This window comes from Salvia splendens, chromosome 13, assembly GCF_004379255.2.
Source record: "Salvia splendens isolate huo1 chromosome 13, SspV2, whole genome shotgun sequence".
Lineage (NCBI taxonomy): Eukaryota > Viridiplantae > Streptophyta > Magnoliopsida > Lamiales > Lamiaceae > Salvia > Salvia splendens.
The window spans coordinates 3003094-3025541 of NC_056044.1; the positions used below are offsets into that span (position 1 = coordinate 3003094).

General features: G+C 34.2%; 1 protein-coding gene and 3 long non-coding RNA genes across 5 annotated transcripts; all 4 read left to right on the plus strand.

Annotated features, from left to right (window-relative positions):
- Positions 1 to 364: 364 nt before the first annotated feature.
- On the plus strand, positions 365 to 3221 carry LOC121761607 (pectin acetylesterase 8-like). The gene is made up of 13 exons (XM_042157240.1): positions 365 to 498; positions 681 to 794; positions 858 to 940; positions 1188 to 1326; positions 1404 to 1483; positions 1653 to 1739; positions 1826 to 1950; positions 2033 to 2090; positions 2180 to 2233; positions 2324 to 2401; positions 2572 to 2680; positions 2761 to 2900; positions 2992 to 3221. Coding segments are annotated over exons 1-13 (1164 nt in total). The 5' UTR covers positions 365 to 497; the 3' UTR covers positions 3088 to 3221.
- Positions 3222 to 5522: 2301 nt separating this feature from the next.
- Positions 5523 to 6992, plus strand: LOC121761612. The gene is made up of 2 exons (XR_006042051.1): positions 5523 to 5686; positions 6459 to 6992. It is a non-coding gene; the product is annotated as an uncharacterized LOC121761612 (long non-coding RNA).
- Positions 6993 to 14638: 7646 nt separating this feature from the next.
- Positions 14639 to 15942, plus strand: LOC121761609. 2 transcript variants are annotated; one of them, XR_006042048.1, is made up of 5 exons: positions 14639 to 14919; positions 15010 to 15087; positions 15262 to 15370; positions 15452 to 15591; positions 15683 to 15942. It is a non-coding gene; the product is annotated as an uncharacterized LOC121761609 (long non-coding RNA). The 2 variants fall into 2 exon arrangements; XR_006042047.1 differs by having other exon boundaries at positions 14642 to 15087.
- Positions 15943 to 20198: 4256 nt separating this feature from the next.
- On the plus strand, positions 20199 to 22017 carry LOC121761608. The gene is made up of 3 exons (XR_006042046.1): positions 20199 to 20917; positions 21533 to 21581; positions 21686 to 22017. It is a non-coding gene; the product is annotated as an uncharacterized LOC121761608 (long non-coding RNA).
- The last annotated feature ends 431 nt before the right edge of the window (positions 22018 to 22448 follow it).

Below are 22448 nucleotides of genomic sequence, written 5' to 3' on the forward strand. Positions count from 1 at the left end.
TGATCTGACACTAATTTGTAAAGTGAAGGAATTTCACTGTTTAGTGACGGAAATATCTTTCACTAATTGGCAAATTTTATGTAGCGAAATTCTCTCACTCCACCATTTTTTGAGTGGACCACTTTTTCATTTTTTGAGTGAATACACCTACACTTTTTTGAGTTCAAATTTTCATTTGATATTCCGCATCGGATCAATTTTTGTGTTCAAATTATTAGGCAGACATGTGACTGAATTTAAGTAATATAATTTAAACATTTACCAATCTCAGACAAAAAACAAAAAGTACTACTTTATTTATGAAATTCTAAATTGGGAAAAGAATCTTAAAAAATCTAATGAATTATTATGATGACTGCTTCAAAGCTCTCCCTCTCATCCCCTCATATCCCAACTATATATTCTTCTTAAATGCTATAGTGTATTCAACAAAAACCTTTGAAAAAACCAACTCTATTCACGCTCTTTTCTTCCAAAGCTTCTACCAAATCCAACCGAGTAAGAACTTCTTTTAATTATTCTTATTCCATCAATTTTTTTCTTCAATTGAAGTCATTTGTTTTGTAATTAACACTGAATTGTAGTGACGTGGTAGACAATCTTCTGTAGAATTAAAATTGTTTGTAAATGAGCATTTCAACTTGTACTAATCTATATTTTTTTTTCTTTTGTACGTGAAGTGGGTAAAAATACGATGATAGCTTGCTTCATCATTCTCTTGTGTACACTTGAAGTCATCTGCGTAGAGCACGTTAAATACACTTTGCTACACTCGGCTGTTCCAAAAGGAGCAGGTAATTATATTTAATTAATGAGTAATTATTATGATAATTAGTACTAATTAAATTATTATTTAGTCTGTCTGGATGGAACTCCACCAGCATATGCCTACAGTGAGGGATGTGGAGATGGATCTACAAACTGGCTCGTTTACTTGGAGGTATTTAAATCTTTCTTTAATTAGTAATTTTACATTATGTTTTAATTAAGTATGAAGTTTATGATCATATGTTGTGTTGATTTGAAATTCCTGTTGTTGTCCAAATTTGATATTTTGTGCACGTGTCCTCAAATTAATTTCTTGTTCCTTTGTTCATGTTCTTGTTCAAATTATTCAAAAATCTTTTGAGCATGTGTATAATGAAATTTATTCAAATTAAAAAAGAAATTTGGTTTTGTCATGTTAGGGCGGTGCATGGTGTGATTTAGAGGAAGAGACAAGCTGTCAAAGAAGGTCAAGATCCTATCTTGGAAGCACCTATGATTTAGTTAATAAAGAGATACCATTCAACGCAATACTTGAATCAGATTGTCAATTGAATCCCGGTAAGTTTACAAATCAATTATAATAATTATAATTTAACCCTAAGTTAACTATGTTTTTTGTTTTTTATTATTTTTAGATTTCTACAATTGGCATAAAGTTTTTGTTCACTACTGTGATGGCTCGTTGTTTATGTCTGACGTCGACCAAGTTGATCCTGTAAGACCAATTTTAATTTAATAAATAAATAAATTTTTTTGATGTAATTGATAAAATTGAGATAAAAATACTAATATATATATATATATATATATATATATATATATATATATATATATATATATATATATATATATATATATATATATATATATTAAAATTGGTTCAGACTAACAACCTCACATTCCGAGGTGGGAGGATCTATAATGTTGTAATGGAGGAGCTGCTTGGCAAAGGAATGAGAAATGCCCACAATGTACATATCTGTGCCTTAAATCTATTATCACTATATTTATATATATATATTCAATAACATATATTCATGATTTTAATTATTTGTAGGCTATCTTGTCGGGTTCTTCAGCAGGTGGATTGAGCACAATCCTACATTGTGATAGATTCCGAGCCCTGTTTCCGAATACCACAAGAGTCAAGTGTATATCGGATAGTGGGTTTTTTATACGAGGGTAAATTCAAATTTAAACTAATTTCTGATATACATATATACGCAAGACAGATAGATTACATACCTAATTAATTTCCTAACAGGGAAGGTGAATTGGCAAAACAATCAGAAAGCCATTTTGCTCAAGTGATTGAAGCAAATGTATTATTCTAATTCTTACTATTTAATTAGCAATTAAGTTTTCATATAAGTACAATAAATTAATTTGTACTGTTTTTTTTTTTGCACAGGGACTTAGACCATTACTGCCTAGATCATGCACGTCTAAGAGGGACCCCAATTTGGTGAGATGATTATATTTTGTTTAAATCATTTTCCTTTATACAGTAAGTAATACACAATGATAATCACATTTTAATGAAATTAATTTTTAGTGTCTCTTCGCTGAGTATTTGGTTGAAGATGTTGCCACTCCACTCTTTATACTTGAAGCAGCTTTTGATTCATACCAGGTAAAATATAAGTGGAGTTTATATCGTTTACTCAATAATACATTTGCATGCATCATATTGTTGTATGAAGAGTTGTAGCTATTATTTATATTATTACATTCTTGATGTACCTTGCTTGCCATTTATCTTTTATTTATTTATTTATCTATATTCAATTTAACATGTTGCAGATTGAACACAACTTCATATTAACTGTTCCTGGTCTGGATCCAATTCTATGGAAAAATTGTTCAAAAAGCCTGGAACAGTGCAATGCTACACAAATAGGAATCATAAAGGGTAATTTTAACTAAATTGTTTTTCATTATGAAATTGTGAAATAAATGTTAATTTCTCATTTTTGGCATTCATATTTTCAGATTTTGGACCTATTTTCAAGAAGACATTAATGAAGCTCGGTAACTCTTCGAGCAGAGGGGTATTTTTGGATTCGTGCTATCTTCATTTTCATTTCTATTCAACATATAATTGGATATCCACACCAGTACTTCACAACAAAGTAAGAGTATTACTCGATATATATATAGTATTTTGATGTGATAAGTCTTGTTATATTAATACACTAATAATAATCATTTGGTGTGATGCAGACCATACAAAAAGCTATCGGTGATTGGTTCTATGATCGAAGTACATTTCAAGAGATAGATAATCCTTTATATCCACAAAATTGTTATCGTAAATAGTTGGCTGGTCTTATTATTCATGACAATATTATGTGTATGGTTTAAAGTATTATTTTTAGTGTGTGTTAATTGTAACGATTCAAATCGTTTTGTCTTGACTACTAGCACAATTAAATGCATATTTAATTTTTCAACATTAGTAACAGATAAAATTTATGTTCCAACATTAGTTTAGTAACCGATCCATCTAAAACAGTGTATTTATATAAAGACTAATAAAAAACTATAATTGAAGAGAACAAAAATTGTGAAAAGAAAAGATTGATAATGAAGTTGAAATCCATAATGAAGATGGTGACATTCCTTGTAATATTCCTTGTAATATTCCTATGTGCTGATTGCGATCCCATTGTGCCCCCATATGTGCCCCCATATACCCCGCCAACACCTGATTGCTATAAAAACTTGCCTAAAGATTGTTTTGATATGACTCGAGAAGCCATATGTGCAGGACCAAATGCTCCATATGAAGAAACAATACATCCATGTAGCTTTACACTTACTCTTTATGTTCCTATTGATTGTTTCTTCAACGTAATGGCTATCGATGTTGGAAATAGTTGTAACTTGAGCCGCGAAGAAGCACAAAGTATGGCAATTGCAATTTGGAGATATGTCTATGATGGACCTGGAGATACATGACTGACCTGCACCACCAAACTTTTACTACCTAAATAAGGTGTAAATGGCATGACTCATTCAAATCTATTTTCAAATACGGTTGGGTATTACTACTAAATCAATAAATCAACACTAATCATCTTAATTTACTTTATTGTTTGATGGATACTTAAATTTTCGGTTCTTTTAATTTGATCTAGTGTTATGTTACCCTTTCTAACCCTTCTTCTTACATATATCCATTCTGATTTCTCGTTCGTTAATATTCTTTGTAAACTATATTCGTGACATTATAGTAGTAATTGTACGTAACCTACACTATAAATAGAACATTGAGGGACTATAATTAGTTTGATTTTTTGTCTTGTGAAATACTATGTGTGTAGCTGTTATCATAATCCGTGACATAATATCTTTTAAGGTATAATCGACTACATAAATATTTATTTCAAGTCCAATATTCATATTTGAGGCTTTGATATATACTCCACCCGTCCTTGAAAAATAGATTAGTTTTACCATTTTGAGCCGTCCCCAAAATTATACCAAGTCTAAATATGGAAAGTTTTTAACTAATTACACACCAATAAAAATGTGATCACGTAATCCACTAATACTACTTCTGCTACCTTTTTCTCTTTCCCTTTCTCATTTTTTTATCATATCGCTCTTATTTTACCAGTTGCACGTTAAAATATGTGTCATTTACAATTTGTCTATTTTTTTAGGGTGTAGGAAGTAAAATACTTCGTCACTTTATGACATGAATATGAAATAATAGGGGTTGAATGAAACATTTCTTTATTTCAAATATCTCATCGACATTTTTATAATACTCCATTTGGGAAATTGTATTTCTTTTTGAAATTTTATTTTGACCCCTAACAACCTTTCGGTACGCATAGGCGTTGGATGAAATAGAAATTTATTTCGAATAACAGTATTTACTAGTAGTTTCAAGTAATGAATATTTATGGTAGAGATCCAGCAATTTTATTGAATAATTTCGTGATTGTGGTAGTATTATTTTATTTCATCTTTGTTCTGAAAAAATTCAGTTCTGCATAAGCAGGAACTAATCATATACATTTAATTGCAATGATTAAGGAACAAACTTTGAGTTCTCTTAATCACGATGAATTATTAAAGAATAGTTTTTATGCATATATCGCCTTCAATGTACCTAACAAAATGCCAAATGTAGTGGGATCCTTAAGTTGAAAATGAAAGAAAACAACAAATACCACAAAAACCCAAATAAACACACTCATGCCGTGGGAAAATAAATAAATACATGAAGGGCAACTAATTAATCTTAAATTAAAATCTAAGTCTTCCGTAGATGTATGTTATCTTTATTAAATATACTTAAATTTGATCAAATACGTTTTGATAAAGACCAGCATTCATTTACCAAATCATGCTACTATTTTTCTTATCATATTTGGCTTCAAAATGTCATATTATCAATTGTTATATTTATGTATCAATAATTTTATTACAACTAATATTTTATTAAAAAATAACTTTAAAAGTTGTATAAGCTACTTTCAAATTTTTAAAAGTGACAATAAATTTTAAAAAGCAATTGTACACTCTAATTTAATACATGAATTGTGACACAAGAAATTGGTCACTAAGTCTCACCCTTTGTCAATAAAAATATTTCTAAGTTTAACATAAATTATTACATGTAGAGAATCCCAAGGCCTCATATATAAATGATCATTAAATAAAAGTAGTCGAATATAAACAAATTTGCATTTATCCAGTATGAATAAACCACCTCTTCCCTACTAGTTCCATTTATTAACCATTTCTCCCTCCCCTCTCTCTATATATATCAAATTTCAAGATCTCTCTCTCTCACACACACACAGAAAATGGCAAAACGAGCTTGAGAAGAACTCCATGTACATGGAAAATGGTGAAGCAAGCAAGAATTTCGACGATGATGGCCATTCACGTCGAAGAACAGGTAGAGTGGTCAATCTTTAAGCTCTAAAATTTTTGAATCTACTGCGACGCGACCTTTGAATTTTAATTTATTAATAAAAAATAAAATACAGTAAAAAAGAGAGAAGAAATAGTTAATTATGTTTATTTATTAATAAAAATAGGGACGGTGGGGATGTTGTATTGTAAATCAATAGCTTTTACATATTTTTAGTCTCGTTGCTAGGGCTCCTTCTGTTCGCTATTAGAAGTCTCATTTTATATATTTTTAGTCTCGTAGTGGCACGGATTTTAACAATTGTTAAGAAAAGTGAGTGAGAAAAAGTTAATGGAATGTGAGCCTATCTCGTATATTGACGGACTTTAATTAGTTTGATTTTTGACTTGTAAAATATTATGTGTATGCTTATTATGATAACTATTGAAACTTTTCTAGTTTGTGTTAATTGTAACGACACTAATCGTTATGTCTTCTTGACTGCAAACTTAAATTCATATTTAATTTTTAAGATTGATTTAGTAACATAAAAAAATTTATGTATCTAACATTAATTTAGTAACAGATCCATCTAAACTAGTATGGTCATATAAAGATTACTAAAAATTATAGTTGAACAATTGTGAAAAGGAAAGATTTATAATGAAGTTCAAATCCATGATCAAGATAGTGACTGTCCTTCTAATATGTGCAACAATTATATATGAATCGAACTCATATACTCCGCCCGGACCCGATTGCTACAAAAACTTGCCGCAGTATTGTGTTGATACTGTTCGTGAGGCGATATGTGCAGGACCAAACAGTCCATACGAAGAAATGATAGATAGATGTAGCGGTCCACTAACTGCCAGAGTTGCGATCCATGATTAAGTTGGTGATATTCCTTGTAATCTGTACAACAATCATCGATGAATCGAAGTCATATACTCCCACAGGACCCGATTGCTACAAAAACATTCCAAAGTATTGTGTTGATGAGGTTCGCGAGGCTATATGTGCCGGAGAGAATACTCCAATTGAAGAAATAATCGAATGTCGCAATTCATTTTTATTTGAAGTTGATGGCGATTGTTTCACCAATAGAATGACCATTGATCTTGGAAAATCTTGCAAAGTTAGCCCAGAAGAAACAACATTGTTAGCAGGTCCAATTTGGAGATTTATCAATTATGGATCTCGTTAAGATATATGTCTGCACCACCAAACCTTTACACTAGAGTAAGGTTTGGATATTACTAGAGTAAAATGTTGTGACTCATTGAAATATATTTTGAATTATAGCTGGATATTACTAAATTAAATAATAAATGAACACTATTCAACTTAATTTACTTCATTATTTGATGTATACCCCTCCAACCCCAAAAAAAGAGGGAACATCTTTTTAGGTACATGAACTTTGACAAAGTATCATTTTAGGTATACAGAATTTCAAACTGATTTATTCGTGTTTCATTTTAGCTATTGAATTAATGATCAGTACTCCGTATCTCCCAATATAGAAATATGTGTTTGTATAAATCCACTATATATAATATGACTCATATATATACTATATTTCCTATTTTCCTATAGGGATTTTCCTTTTCCATTTGCTCAATATCTTAACATTATTTCAGGAGACTACAAACCTAATTCATGTGATTTAAGTTAAGGGAATGTAGTGGTCTGTTTTATTATGTCATAGGACGACCTTATCATAATCAATAATTCTACTGCACCTACACTTTTTAGTTTCGCATAGAAATAAATGTTCTCTACTTCACATTGATAGATGTAAGTCTTGTCTTTTATTTTTCTACTTATTTTAATTCCTATTTCTCACCTTCTCCTGTTAGAAATCATATATAATTTGCTCCTCTCTTATTTTCTGTTCTTCTCCATATTTTAATTCTTATTTCTCACCTTCTCCTGTTAGAAATCATATATAATTTGCTCTTCTCACTTATTTTCTGTTCTTTGTATTCATTTCTCCAATAAGAATCGACAACTTTTGATTCGTATAGACGAACGACATTACTGGTCAAACCGGGTCTGATTTACAATACTAGACTTTATTGACCTACTAAATAATCTATATTTACGAATTACTATGAGTAAAAAAGACTATTAGTAAAAAAAATAATATTACATTTTTAAATCATGATAAATATTGTCAGAAAAGTCACAAGACACTATACAACTATCTACAAATAGTACTACTCCTATAGAATTGAAATTACATTAGAAAGTAATACACACTTTGGTTACCTAGGTATACGGATCAAATGAATGCTTGCTTAATATAGTAACGAATTAAATGCACTTGTTTTTTCTTAAGGTATGTATGCATTGATTTAAATATTTAAATATGGTTTGTATTTTCATTGGCAAAATATTCCCACGAATTAATATATGTAAATATTTCAAAATGATTCATAGATATACTAAACTAAAATTCAAATTACCTCATATCATCATATTCCGAAAGGGTAAGAGCATCCGCAGCGGTGAGTAGCGAGCGTCCATCCGTCCGTGCCGCGGGCGCGGAGGGTGCTGTCCGTCGCTGCGCTCTCGCCATTGGCACGGCGCTGCTCGATGCATCAAGCACGTCCGTGCCAACTAGCAGCTGACGTGGCACGTTTTGATTGGTCAACAGATTTATCCGCTGGAAATTCAATTTTTTTTAAAAATAAAAAATAATACAAAAAATTTAATAAATATATTTTCAGATTCCCAAAAATATGGCCGTTTTATTACATTTTTTGGATTTTTTTTTATTTTTTTAAAAAAAATTATTTTCAAAATCATCTATAAATACACACATTCATCATCCATTTTTTACATCAAATCATCTCTCATTCATCTCTCATTCATATTTTTTCATCTACATCTTCCTCTCTTACTCAAACCCTCAAATGGATTTCACCAATATCATTGCGGAAGCGGAGCGCGAAGAACAAGAATATCGCCGACATCATGTACACGTGTATTATCTTTCACAATATAATTATAGCTGACGAAGGACCGTTGACGGCTAACTTTTACGACGAGGATGAAGCCGGAAGCTCAACCGCGAGGTCTCCCCACGCCGAGGTGTGCATACTACAGTGGGCGAGAGAATAGAAACAAGAAACACAATGCGCGATACCCGAGCCCACATTGAGCTACAAGAAGACCAAATCAAACACATTTGGGCGAAATTCGGCCACGAGTAGTGGTTTTTTTTAATTTTTAGGATTTTAATTATGTAATTTTTAATTTTTTTGTAATTTGTAATATTAATCCGGTTATTTTAAATGCATTTTAATATTGTGGAAATGTTTTTATTTAAATTGAATAATAGAATGGTGGGACCCTCGAGCTCGTCCTTGCGGAAGAGCAATGATGTGGGTGTTGTGCTCTTGCCTAAGAGCATGGAGTAAAAGTGGGTCCGGGTCCACATCCGTGCTCGTTGGCAAGAGCACGGATGGGAATGCTCTAAAGGCCTAAAATAAGAAGACTGTATTCAAAATCCTACAATTAGGTAACAGTCATATTAACAAATAAGTAGTAATTCCTTATGCAGTCTTAGAAGCTGTATTCAAAATTTCATGTCAATGGAAGTATGTATGCTTTGGTCTTGGACTAATGTTCTCTTTGGAAACATAGTTTTTAAAAAAGTGTCAATTGTTTTTATAATTGTATTATCATTCAATTGGCAATATAGCATAATTTGCATTGCATTTTTCAGATTATATGCATACACTTATTACTACTGTTTAAGATGTCTGTTTTTATTAATTTGCATGTCCATTTTTGTTACATGGGTGCCTTGTTTCATGTAGTAAAGTACCTAATAAGTCTTGACACCTATTCTCTATATGTTAGTACTATTAGGGTATCCGCAATGGGACGTCCGAAGGCGCGCCCGATGCGTGTCATCGTCCTCGGGCGCGCCATCGTGCACCATTGTGGGTGCCCGGACGATGCGACGCCCTAAGCCCACGCCCTATGCTTCGTCCGCGGTAGTAGCGCGCTCGATAGGCCATCGGGCGCCATTGTGGGCGGCGCGGACGATGGCGCGCCCAATGGCACGCATTTTACTTAAAAAATGCGTTTGCCGGGGTCAAACCCGGGTCTATTGCTTGGAAGGCAATAATCATAACCATTGGACTACAAACACTAATTGAGATATCTTGAAAACTAAATTATTTTATACATTTATTAAGATGATAATGTTATAAAAAATGATAATTTATTATTAAAAAGTAGAATTCGGTGAAACGAGAATTTGCTTCTTCGAGTTATTAAGATGATTATGTTGTGTGATTGAAATGAAGGTTTTTTTATCTAATTTTTGTAGTTATTTAAATATTCAAATAACGAAAATGCTTAGGGCGCCCCACTGCAGGTGGAAGGGTAGGAGGATAAAAAAGATGATGTGGCACTGTATAGGGCGCGCCTTAGGGCGCCCCATTGCTAATGCCCTTACTAGTAAATTGTGAATATGTCCCAATAAGTCTTTGACACCTAAATTGAAAGTAGTTAGTAGATGATTATATTTATATGTATCTGGATAAGTGAAATGGGAATCGATGCATAAATTACTATAATAATTGTTTTAACATTTTTTTGTTTTGAAATACTTCTCATTTAATTAAATAGCTAAAAAAATGTGTGATTGAACTATTTTCATTGTAAGTTTTTCCCTGAAATTTTATGTTATCACTGTTATTGAATGATGACATTTGAGGACTATTAGGAGAGTGAGAATGAATCGTTTGGTGGATACCGTGGAGTGGATTGGATTGAATATATAAACTTAATCAGTTCCCAACATACATACTACATGTTCTGTTATTTTAATTTTCAACACTTATAAAACATGCATGATGTTATGTTATTTTAATTTTCAACATTTACCAAACGTACATACCCAATAATTTTCAATTTTATTATACATGGTGTCTTGTGTTGATTTGAAATTCCTATAGTTACCCCCTTTTGTTGTCCAAATTTGATGTGTGTGATGGAGATTTTAATTGAATTCTGTCATGTATTTGTACAATATACTTTTAATATTGCAAAATACATCGGATCAAATTATGTGCCCTCTAGTGTTAAAATTAACGTATAGAAAGACGGAAAAAAAATTAAAGTGGGGCAAGGTTGGTATACTGAATGTCAAATTGATTTATTCGTGTTTCATTTTAGCTATTGAATTATATCTCCCAATATAGAAACACGTGTTTGTATGAATCCACTATACATATACGTATAATATAGGGGATTTTTCTTTTCACTTTATTTGCTTAATATCGTAACATTATTTCAGAACACTACAAACCAATTCATGTGATTTTAGTTAAGGGAATGTAGTGGTTTGTTTTATTATCATAATCAATAATTCTAGTGCACCACTTTTTCATTTTACAATGAAACTTAAAGTTCAAGAAAATCAACATTAATACACCTACACTTTTTAGTTTCGCATAGAAATGGTCTACTACTTCATATTGATAGATGTAGTCTTGTCTATTACTTTTTCTACTCAATTTTTTGTTCCCATTTCTCATATAATTTCCACTTCTCTCTTATTTTATGTTCTTCATATTCATTTCTCATGTTAGAATCGACAACTTTTGATTCGTAGACGAACTGCATAACCGATCAAACCGGGTCCGATTTACAAATCTGGACTTTAGCAACACAGTAAATAGTCTATATCTACAATGGTACACACATAGTAGAAAAGACCATTGGTAAAAAAAATTAAGATTAAATTTCTAAATCATGATAAATATTGTAAGAAAAATCACAAGAAACTATACAACCATCTACAAATAATAGTACTACTCCAATAGAATTGAAATTACACTAGAAAGTGATACCCACTTTGGTGACCTAGGTATACGCATCAAATGAATGCTTGCTTATTATAGTAACGAATTAAATACACCTTTTTTTATTTCTAAAGTATGCAGGTATAGATTTAAATATTTAAATGTGGTTTGTATTTTCATTGTCAATATGTGTAAATATTTTTAAATGATTCATAGATATAGTAAACTAAAATTCAAATTACTTCGTATAATCATATTCCGAAAGGGTAAATTAAGGCCTAAAATAAGAAGACTGTATTTTCCATTCATTTTATTTGCGTGATGTCTTATTTTGATAGCCTTAAGTAAAACCGTACTATTAGGTAAGACTCATATAAGTAATTTCTATGCTAGCTTTTTATAAAAAAAAATTAATTATTTTCTCGGTGATACTGACGTGCACATATATATTCATTAGAAAAGATAGGTATTTATTGCAATTATGGCATAAATTAACCAGGTGTGTCAGTGTGTCAAGTCTACTTAACTTAATCAATGATGTTTGATTAGGACCTAAATTGATTATAAATATGAAATAACATAAATGAGCTCGACATTCAGTATTGAAAGCATACGCATATAGTGTCTAATAAAATGCACATGATGGAACTTTCATAGGTTCATGGCATATAAACATTGAAATCTCCACCTATTCATTTTCTTGTTATTTAAGACATCTTGTTGACGATCAATTTGAAATTCCTTGCAATCTCAGCAGCTGTATTCAAAATTTCATGTCAATGGAATTATGTGTGTTTTGTTCTTGGACTAATAATTGTCCTACATGATATGATAATCATGTATTCTAAGTACATTGAAATTTGTGTTTTCCAATTTCATAAAAAAATTCTATTTACCAAACCACAATTAAACCCAATTAATTTAATTATTACGGTGATTAGGTTTATAATTATTAGGCATGGGTGATTAGGTGAATATATGTATTGAGCAGGGCATGAGAAGTTGGAGAATGAGGTGTCCAAATGTGTAGTTTATCTCACTTTTAGTAAAGTTGGGTTTATAAGAGTATCGCTAACGCTCGCGGCTGGGCCGCAAAAAGCGATTCACGGCCAGAGCGTCGCGTTGGAGGGGGAGGATTTGCGGCCTGGGCTAGCGTTGGATGGTTCGGGACGGGACGCAATGCGGCCCGGCCCAGCGTTAATTCGTGTTCGAGCTGGGCTACAACGGAATTTTTATTTTTATTTTTAAATTCGAAAATTTATTTAAAAATACCACTCCATCCATTTTCATATACATTCACACTTCATTTCTCTTCCTAAAATTCGACAAAATGCCTCCTCGTCAAAGATTATTTGAAGCTCAAATGTCCCGATTGTTAGAAGAGGCGGCACCGGCAATCCAAGAAGAAATCAACAACGAAGTGGAACGCTACCAAGCTGCTATTCAAGCTTGGAACGAACAACAAATCCGGGTACCACGTACTCGGATGTATATTCACTGAGACCGTGAACAAGCTGCTTTGCGGCTTTTCACAGATTATTTCTCTACCGATCCGCGATGGAGTGATCAGATGTTCCGTCGCCGGTTCCGGATGCCGAGGCCTTTGTCCCTACGCATTGTCTACGTAGTTGTAGCTCGCGACTCGTATTTCTGCCAAACCACCGATGCTGTGGGCCGGCAAAGTATATCGACGTTGCAGAAATGCACCTCTGCCATACGTCAACTCGCTTACGGTACTACATCAGATATGTTCGATGAGTATCTCCATGTAAGTGAGCATACTGGACGGGAGTGCCTAGCTAAATTCTATCGGGTAGTCGTCGAAGCATTCAAGGATACATACTTGAGAAAGCCAACGACCGACGACGTTAGGAAGTTGGTGAACTTGCATGAGCGGACCCACGGCTTCCCGGGGATGCTTGGTAGCATAGACTGTATGCACTGGCAGTGGAAGAATTGTCCAACGCCTTGGAGAGGACAATACACTAGCGGGCACAAGGGCACACATCCCACGATTGTGTTGGAGGTCGTAGCCGACCAACGATTGTGGATCTGACATGCCTACTTTGGTGTCGCAGGGTCCAACAACGACCTCAATGTGTTGAACAAGTCTCCATTGTTCAATGACTTGTGTGCCGGGCAAGCGCCGAACGTAGAGTTCACGGCCAACCACCGTCGGTATAGTATGTGGTACTATCTAGCAGACGGGATCTACCCTCGATGGCCCGTGTTCGTGAAGACTATCACATGTCCAACAACGGATCGGATGGCATTGTTTGCCCAAAGGCAAGAGGCAGCTCGGAAAGATGTGGAGTGTGCATTCGGAGTCCTCCAAGCACGGTGGGCTATTGTGAAGGGAGCAGCCCATGGTTGGTAGCGTTCACTGATCGCTGACACTGCATAACATGATCGTTGAGGACGAGGAAGAAAGTGTCATTTTGTGGAGCAACGATCCACTCGCCAGCACCGCGAGTGACTACGTTGTCACCACCCCGCCCGTGCAGGGCCTTCCTCCTAACATCCTTAATGTCATGGCCCGTTCAGCTGTGATGCGCCAAGAGGAACAACAGACTCGCCTCCAAGCTGATCTAATCGAAGAGATTTGGACTCGCACCAACGTTTTCCAGTATTGACGTTATGTTTTTAGTGGTTTTTTTTGTATTTTTAAATTTCTATGTTGTAATTTTCAATCTTCGATCGAAAATTAACTTTTCCGTGTTATAAATTTTCGGCGTTTTTTATTTTACGTGTAAAATAGGTTGAAGTTGTGAATAATGTCATTTATTAGTTGCGGCCCGGGTTGCGGCCTGCAGGGTTAGATCAGTTGGGCCTGAGACTCAAATTTGAGGGAATGATGACGTGGAGGGGACTTGGGGCCTGAATCCGTGTCGGGGTTAATGATGCTCTAAGTACATTATTAGGCATGGGTTAACGAAATATAAGTAGTGACGAAAAAGTGTCAGTCAATAATTAGTGACAGATTTTCCGTCACTATTGCAAAGCAGTCACCTACGATTTCCGTCACTGTAAATTTAGTGACGAAATATCCATCACTAAAACTTTTTACTGACAATTTATTAGTGACGGATCTGCTGAAACTTGATCTGCCACTAATTTATAAAGTGAAGGAATTTCACCGTTTAGTGACATAATTGGCGAATTTTTTGTAGCGAAATTCTCTCACTCCACCATTTTTTGAGTGGACCACTTTTTCATTTTTGAGTGAATACACCTATACTTTTTTGAGTTCAAATTTTCTTTGATATTTTGCATCGGATCAATTTTTGTGTTCAAATTATTAGGCTGACATGTGACTGAATTTACGTAATATAATTTAAATCATGCACTGTTTTTTTTTTGTACAATAAATTAATTTGTACTGTTTTTTTTGCACAGGGACTTAGACCATTACTGCCTAGATCATGCACATCTAAGAGGGACCCCAATTTGGTGAGATTATTATATTTTGTTTAAATCATTTTCCTTTATACAGTAAGTACTACACAATGATAATCACATTTTAATGAAATTAATTTTTAGTGTCTCTTCGCTGAGTATTTGGTTGAAGATGTTGCCACTCCACTCTTTATACTTGAAGCAGCTTTTGATTCATACCAGGTAAAATATAAGTGGAGTTTATATCGTTTACTCAATAATACATTTGCATGCATCATATTGTTGTATGAAGAGTTGTATCTATTATTTATATTATTACATTCTTGATGTACCTTGCTTGCCATTTATCTTTTATTTATTTATTTATTTATCTATATTCAATTTAACATGTTGCAGATTAAATCCAACTTCATATTAACTGTTCCTGGTTTGGATCGAATGCAATGGGAAAATTGTTCAAAAAGCCTGGAACAGTGCAATGCTACAGAAATAGGAATCATAAAGGGTAATTTTAACTAAATTATTTTTCATTATGAAATTGTGAAATAAAATGTTAATTTCTCATTATTGGCATTCATATTTTCAGATTTTGGACCTATTTTCAAGAAGACATTAATGAAGCTCGGTAACTCTTCGAGCAGAGGGGTATTTTTGGATTCGCGCTATCTTCATTTTCATTTCTATTCAACATATAATTGGATATCCACACCAGTACTTCACAACAAAGTAAGAGTTTTACTCGATATATATATAGTATTTTGATGTGATAAGTCTTGTTATATTAATACACTAATAATAATCATTTGGTGTGATGCAGACCATACAAAAAGCTATTGGTGATTGGTTCTATGATCGAAGTACATTTCAAGAGATAGATAATCCTTTATATCCACAAAATTGTTATCGTAAATAGTTGGCTGGTCTTATTATTTATTACAATATTATGTGTATGGTTTAAAGTATTATTTTAGTGTGTGTTAGTTGTAACGATTCAAATCATTTTGTCTTGACTACTAGCACAATTAAATGCATATTTAATTTTTCAACATTAGTAACAGATAAAAATTTATGTTCCAACATTAGTTTAGTAACCGATCCATCTAAAACAGTGTATCTATATAAAGACTAATAAAAAACTATAGTTGAACAGAACAAAAATTGTGAAAAGAAAAGATTGATAATGAAGTTTAAATCCATAATCAAGATGGTGACATTCCTTGTAATATTCCTTGTAATATTCCTATGTGCTGATTGCCATCCCATTGTGCCCCTATGTGCTGATTGCCATCCCATTGTGCCCCCATATACCCCGCCAACACCTGATTGCTATAAAAACTTACCTAAGTATTGTGTTGATGAGGTTCATGAGGCCATATGTGCCGGACCAGATGCTCCATACGAAGAAACAATAGCTCCATGTGGCTCTACACTTACTCTTTATGTTGCTAGTGATTGTTTCTTTACCGTAATGGCTATCGATGTTGGAAATAGTTGTAACATGACCCCCATAGAAGCACAAAGTATGGCAAGTGGAATTTGGAGATCTGTCTATGGAGCATAAGGTGTAAATGGCACGACTCATTGAAATCTATTTGGGTATTACTACTAAATTAATAAATGAACACTAATCATCTTAATTTACTTTATTGTTTGATGGATACTTAAATTTTCGCTTCTTTTGATGTAGTGCTAATTATCGTGAGTGTTTTTTTCATTTTGGTATGTTACCCTTCTTCTACGAGAAAAATATTCTGATTTCTCGTGAGTTAATATTCTTTGAAAAAGTATATTCGAGACATTATAGTAATTGTAATCTACACTATAACATTTAGGGACTATAATTAGTTTGACTTTTTGTCTCGTGAAATATTATGTGTATGGTTGTTATTACGATTCCTGACATATCTTATAAGGTATAATCGACTACACAAATATTTATTTAAAGTCCAATGTTCAAATGCGAGGCTTTGATATATACTACCTTCATACTAAAAAAAGACTAGTTTTACCATTTTGAGTTTTCTCCAAAAATTATACCAAAATCTAAATATGAAATATTTTTAACCAATTACACACTACCGATAATGTAGATCACATAATCCACTATCACTACTTTCACTACCTTGTCTCCCTCGCTCTCTTACGTATACTCATTTCTATCTTATTTTACTAATTGCACATTAAAATATGTATCATTACAAATTTGTCTATTTTTTGAGGACATAGTATAATAGTTCGTCACTTTATGAAGTGAATATGAAATAGGGGTTGAATGAAATATAACATCATTTTATATATCTCATCGACGTTTTTATAATATTTGGGTAACTTGTACTTCTCTTTGAAATATTATTTTGACCCCAAACAACCTCTCGATACACATAGCCCATAGGTGTTCGATGAAATAGAAATGTATTTCAAATGAAAGTATTTAATTTATTATTTTCAAGTAATGAATATTTATGGTAGAGATTCAACAATTTTATTGAATAATTTCATGATTGTGATAGTATTATTTTGTTTCATCTTTGTTCAGAACAAATTCAGTTCTGCATAAGCATGGAACTAATCATATACTACTTCATTAGTATGCAATGATTAAGGAACAAACTTTGAGTTCTCTTAATGTGGATGAATTATTAAAAATTGGTTTTTATGCATATATCGCCAATGTATCTGTCACGGCCATAACTCCCCAGTGATAATTAGCGCAGCTATAACGTGACTAAAATAGTCTTAAATTGAAAGGATCAACATAAGGAATAAGTCAAACTCAAAACATTAATTCTGAAGGCAAAAATGGTACATAATCAAAATAAAATCAGAGTATAATGACTGGGTTCATAATTCCTAGTACATAATCCTATTGTAGCGGAAGAGTCCAAGACAAAATAGTACGTATGAAGACATACTACTTTGGGCTACCTAACTACTTATTAATAGTCATTTCCCAACACCTTCGCCTCCCCGTACACGTTCAATCTGCACGTTACAAAAGAAACATGCAGGGCTGAGTACTTGATATACTCAGTGAGCATAGTGCCAAAAATAAGTTTCATTTAATTTGTCAGCCACAGTTGAGTGAACACGTGGTTTTTATTCAAAAAGGCCCGAGTCACTAAATTCCTTTCATTTCATAAAATTGATTGTGCAATCACATAAACATAGATATCATATCTGAACGTATGTGAAGCGGGAATGTAGCCACATTCCACGACGGTCACTGGACCGGCCAACTCGAAAGCTAGTACACAGTCCCCATATGTGTACACTAGTCTGAGTAGGGTTTGCGGCCCTACTGAGACTCTAATTCGATTTAACATGATTGGCATAGCCAAGCAGATAGGTAATCGTAAACGCATAACATGACATGACAAACATGTTTAGAAAATATTCACATTTTCATACTAAAATCACGTTTTGAAAAGAATGTCCACCTCAAAAGTTATTTCCTTAGCTGAAAAGTTCCTTGATTTGGTCTTAACCAACGTGCGAAGACGCCCCTTTAGGAACATATAAATAATACTAATGCACTATTTATTAGCACTAAAAATACCTGCAAGTTTACAGGGTAGATCTAGTATAGCTAAAGGTCAGTACCGGGATATCGAACACATGGAATAAGATTGCAACTGGCTATCATATACTAAGCGTCATATACTATCTAGAGACACAGAGTATTTTTGGATTGATTTTATAAACTAGACAAAAATAAATAAACAAATAAAAGAACTCATAAAAAGAAATAATACAAAGCACGCTTAAGAATGTAGAATTTTAGGATCCAAAAACACAATCGACTTCCTTGAATTACGGTCTCCAGAGCTATTAAGTCGATCACAATTATAGATTAAACCCCCTCCCGAGGTGAGAAATCTGTAGATTAGGTGATAGGATTGAAGTCCCCTTCTAACCCTTAAACCCCTAACTCCTAAAAGCATATAAGATCAAAGACCTCACTCAAAACCTCAACTCTCCCGAGTTCTATTAAATTAAGGTGTGAATTACCCTTTTTTCCAAGTCAATTATTTCGTCTCCCGAGTACTCTAATCAACTCTAACATGTATTCAAGAGGTAGCTAATCAATTGAACATAGAAAGCACCAGATAAATCAAATAACTGCAAGAGCTAACAAGGAAAATCAATCGAATATCTTTACCAAATATTCTACAAAAGATATTCTACTCATAGACAAGTAAAAACTACAAATAAAGTACGAGACATGAAAGAAATTGATAAAACCCAAGGTTGAATCTTCAATCTTCAGTCTTCTCTTGCCTGGATCTGCAGAACTCCGCTCCAATGGAAGATGGATGAATTTAAGGGTGGAATATGGAATGGAAGAAGTGTAGAGAGGGAGAAGGATTGAAGGCTCTGAGATAAAGATTATGAATTAGGTTCAGAGGTATTTATAGGCTGAAAAAGGTTTATTTTTGATAAATTTCGTGCCCTACAAGAAATAGGATAGATTTGGCTTCACAATATAATAATTTCTTTCTTCCGTGAATTTCCGTATAAATTCCCGCCAGCTTTGACTACACTGCGCAACTTTCGTAGAATTATCATAACTTTCTCCACAGAACTCCGATTGAGACATGCAAGATATCCACGCGAAGCTCTTTGAAACACGAAGAGAATGACATGTAGTAAACACTGACCGGACTTCAAAATCTCTGGCAGAATGAGCTCGAACAGAGGCTGCTGCACTTTGGCCTTTTTTCACCTTTTTCTATCTTTTTCTATTATTTATCAACAAACACGTCAAAAATACCAAATGAATAACATATGCAATTTAAGAACATAATTTGCATGGTTGACATTTAAAACAAGTCAAATCTAGTCCTTAAAAACATGCAAAATCTGTGTTTGTCAAATACTTAATTAGGCTTAAGAAGCCAAATAACTTAACGGGAATGCATCCTAAATGCATGATCATTTTATTCCTTTAACCTTATTTCATAGGAAGTCCTTGAGTATTAATTTAATCGAGAGGTTTAATTATGTGGGGGCTCACAACTTATTTGTAGTCAAGAGGGCATTATCTCCTATGCAATTTATTCAAGCATCAAGATAAATCTAAAGTCCATTAATCATTTCGCGGAAATTATTAGCATACCATTTCTTAACATCAATTTCTTAACATCAATCATTTCTTAACGGATCATCAATTGTTTGATCGGGTAAAACGGGTGGCGAATTAATTTGCCGTAGCAGGCCCAATTTGAAGGAATTAAACTATTTCTTTATTTAGCATTTTCAGGCCCAAGTTTCTTATCTTTAATGAATATTTAGCCCACCACCACAATAATTCTTTGGGCCAAAAGGAAAGGGGTAGCCCAACTCCAAATCCGGTGACCCCTCTCTTCTCTCTAAACCCCCAAATTCATCACCCTAAATCTCATCCAAAATTGAGAACTCTCGACTTCCTTCATCTTCTCCGATTCAAAATCGAACCTCTACCATCTTCTCCGTTTCGAAGTCGGAGCTCCATCTCCACCGATTTACTTTGGCGCCTCAATCGTCCGGTCACAGTGGTCTCGCTCACTCCCATCGTCTCCGGCCGCTTGACGAGCAGGGCCGTCGCCCGCTGTGTCGCTCAGCGCCGGCTCTCCGCGCTGTAGCTCCGTCCGCGGCAGCACTCTCCTTTCGATCCTTCCGTCAGACGGTACGGCGGCACTGGAGTCGCCTCTGCCGCTGACGGCCTCCGCCACCACTCGCAAACGGGCAGCTCCGTCCGCACATCGTCGGTCAGCCGTCACATAAGCTAAGCTCTCTATCCCTTCCCCTTTTTTTCCACTTTATAAAATTAGTTTTGGGTTCGGGCAGTGGCTATGTTGGATGCCCTTGATTGTAGTATCTAAAATCGTGATCTTTGGAGAAAACTTTCTATTTCACTGCATTGAATCCTTTGTTTGCGTTCCATTCTTAAGTTGTGAGTTTTTCTTATTATTTGTGAAACTTAGCAGATGCTTGCTCTTGACGATTGCTGTGAGAGTCCTATTGAAATCTAAGTTCTTGGCTAGTTGATGAGGTTGATCTTACATGATGCAAGGTATGGTGTTGTTGTTGTGTTACTGCTACTTTTCTTGAGATTTAGCATATAATTTGAAGTTGTAGGTTGAGATGTCTCTACATGAATGGGAGGGGAGTCATAAGGGGCAAGGTATGTCACCTCTTGAAGGAAGTTTCTGCCCCATTTTGATTTTCGGCCCTTAGTAAAAGCTCACTGCCTTCTTGAGTTTCCTAGTTGTAATGAGAGGGGAAAGGGGTGAGTTTATGTTTTAGCATGAAATACTTGTGGGAAGGGAGAAAATAGTGTTACCTATGGAGAGTAGGAACTCCCTGCAAGAACTCTGCAGAAATTCTACTCACTCACACTCTCAACTTGTTATGTGGCTGAAGAATCGAACAAGAGGGAGAGGTTTTGGAGGTGGTGTGGGGGGTTTTTATAGGCTGATCTTGGTGTACTTTGGGAGAATTAAATGGGGCTGCTCCTCCTTTGACCTGATGTGCAGCAAATCCCTCCTTACTTGATCCTCACTGCAGCATCTTTACTTAGTTTTTTTTAGTGGTATTTGTAGTACTAGCACTTGACTAATAATATATCTTGTTTCCTAGTGGCTACCTAGTACTTCAGTCTCTAACTTCCTTTGTTTGCTTGTTGCAGGTAGCACATAGAGAGGAGGCAAGACTGTTGGGAGTAGGAGCTGCTGCAGGTAGCCTTGGCTTACCCTCTTGGGTTAGTCTTTGGTCTCCTAAGGGTAAAGAAGGTTGTCCCATTTCATCTAACAAAACTTCATTTATTTCTCTTGTTCCTTAGCATTTAAACTTGTTTCTGCCATCCTGCTGCCGAGACCTGGGCCGACAGCTGCTTCGGGCCCGGCCCGTGAAGGGTGCGATTTGGGCCTGGGGAGAAGGTCCAAAAGTGCAAGCTACATAGCAATATAATTTCTTAAGCTCTTGGCCCATACTTGTGTATTTTGTAATAGCATCCATAATTCCTTTTTCTTAAACTCATAAACCCACATGTAATTATGTAAGCTAAAGCGTAGTTTGGGATGTAGTCGAACATTCTAGTTCGGGAATGAACTCTTCGTATTCTTCCTCGGCGTTTGTTATGTTTCATAAATATAGGTAATTGTTTTAGTTCAATCGGCGCCCTCTTTATTTTTGCTTCGCGAAACATCATCACTTTATCAGGAAAAGTAACGAGTTCTATTTATTTCAACATAAAGAAAGTGACACTTCGACCTATTTTCAAGAAGACATTAATGAAGCTCGGTAATTCTTCGACCAGAGGGGTATTTTTGGATTCGTGCTATCTTCATTTTCATTTCTATTCAACATACAATTGGATATCCACACCAGTACTTCACAATAAAGTAAGAGTATTTCTCGATATATATAGTAGTATTTTGCTGTGGTAAGTCTTCTTATATTAATACACTAATAATAAATAATCATTTGGTGTGATGCAGACCATACAAAAAGCTATTGGTGATTGGTTCTATGATCGAAGTACATTTCAAGAGATAGATAATCTTACTTTATATCCACAATCATGTTATCGTAAATAGTTGGTT

Coding starts and splice junctions, on each gene's coding strand:
- LOC121761607 (XM_042157240.1), top strand. Junction 1,327..1,403: donor AGATTGTCAATTGAATCCCG/GTAAGTTTACAA, acceptor TATTATTTTTAG/ATTTCTACAATTGGCATAAA. Junction 2,402..2,571: donor CAGCTTTTGATTCATACCAG/GTAAAATATAAG, acceptor AACATGTTGCAG/ATTGAACACAACTTCATATT.